Source organism: Trichinella spiralis (assembly GCF_000181795.1).
Source record: "Trichinella spiralis strain ISS 195 chromosome Unknown Scfld3306, whole genome shotgun sequence".
NCBI classification, from domain to species: Eukaryota; Metazoa; Nematoda; class Enoplea; order Trichinellida; family Trichinellidae; genus Trichinella; species Trichinella spiralis.
In genome coordinates this window covers 1-1,105 of record NW_003530245.1, presented here as the reverse complement: position 1 = coordinate 1,105, position 1,105 = coordinate 1, and the positions used below count along the sequence as shown (strand labels likewise).

The following is a 1,105-nucleotide window of genomic DNA, read 5'->3' as shown; positions in this document are numbered from 1 at the left end:
GAACTGTCCAGCAAGACATGGAAGCTGAACAAGCTGATTATTTGACGGTGAATGACACTGTTGCTGGTTCATCTGAACCCTTTGCCGACCCTTACACTTGGTCTGGCATCACAATGATTGAATTCATAGATCTTCTATTTCCGTCAAAAAGTTTCCCTTTTACCACATTAGGTGAGGGCATGTGTCAACTATTATTTACTTTCATTGTTTCCTGTTCGTTCTTGCCGAGAATTTTTCAAATATCACTTATTCACATCAAATGAATGGACACTGTAAATCTTCATTAATATCAATACCTACTAATAACATTTTCTTCTGCTTCTTTGTTCACACGAATAATACATGAATATTTACTCACACGTAACAGAGACAGAGTAATACAAAGTTTCAAAGGTAAAAATGAGAAAGCACCAAAAACAATACAGAATGACAAACACAAAACTGATCACGGCACATTCAGTTCATTCATTTTTGATTATCTCAAAAAATAACAAATACAGTATGGATCTAAATGATTATCATGTACAAATTTATCGTTCCGCCTTTTACATTGAGATTTATTTTAATGAAATTACTCTTCTTGAAGAGCAGAATGCCGCAATCAAAAGACCTGTAAAGCAAAAGAAGGAATCAGGTTTGTAATTCTTCCACAATAATGTATTTTTTGTATACAAGAATTATAGCAGAAATGCATTCTCTTTACACTAGAAATGCAATTTCTTGAAATTAAGAGAATTGGAACTTTTGAATGCAGTGAAATGGCTATTGATAAAAAAAATAAAAAAGCTTCCACTTTACGCTTGTTCCATTTCGTTGAGAATCCACAAGAAGCTATTTTCTTTAATAATTATGTTTTACGTATTTGCGCATTAAACATTTCCCATTATTTTCTTTTTTTGGCATTCATTTATTTATAAAATTTGTATTGTAATTTTAAGTAATGTTTTAACCATGAGTGTTTTTGGTGGCATTGAAATTGGTTGATTTCTGTTTATTTTTTGTTTGTTATTTAAGTGCAAAGTAATATTGAATTCATGTTTTTTAAATACAAATTTTGGTAAAAATTGTAATCAGGTTAGCTTCTATAACATTTTCAGTGTTTTTT

General features: G+C 30.4%; 1 protein-coding gene across 1 annotated transcript; it reads left to right on the top strand.

Annotated features, from left to right (window-relative positions):
• The first annotated feature begins 501 nt into the window (after positions 1 to 501).
• Positions 502 to 724, top strand: Tsp_15677 (hypothetical protein). Its single transcript, XM_003368002.1, has 2 exons — positions 502 to 634; positions 684 to 724. Exons 1-2 carry the CDS (start codon positions 502 to 504, stop codon positions 722 to 724), a joined length of 174 nt encoding a protein of 57 aa, XP_003368050.1.
• The last annotated feature ends 381 nt before the right edge of the window (positions 725 to 1,105 follow it).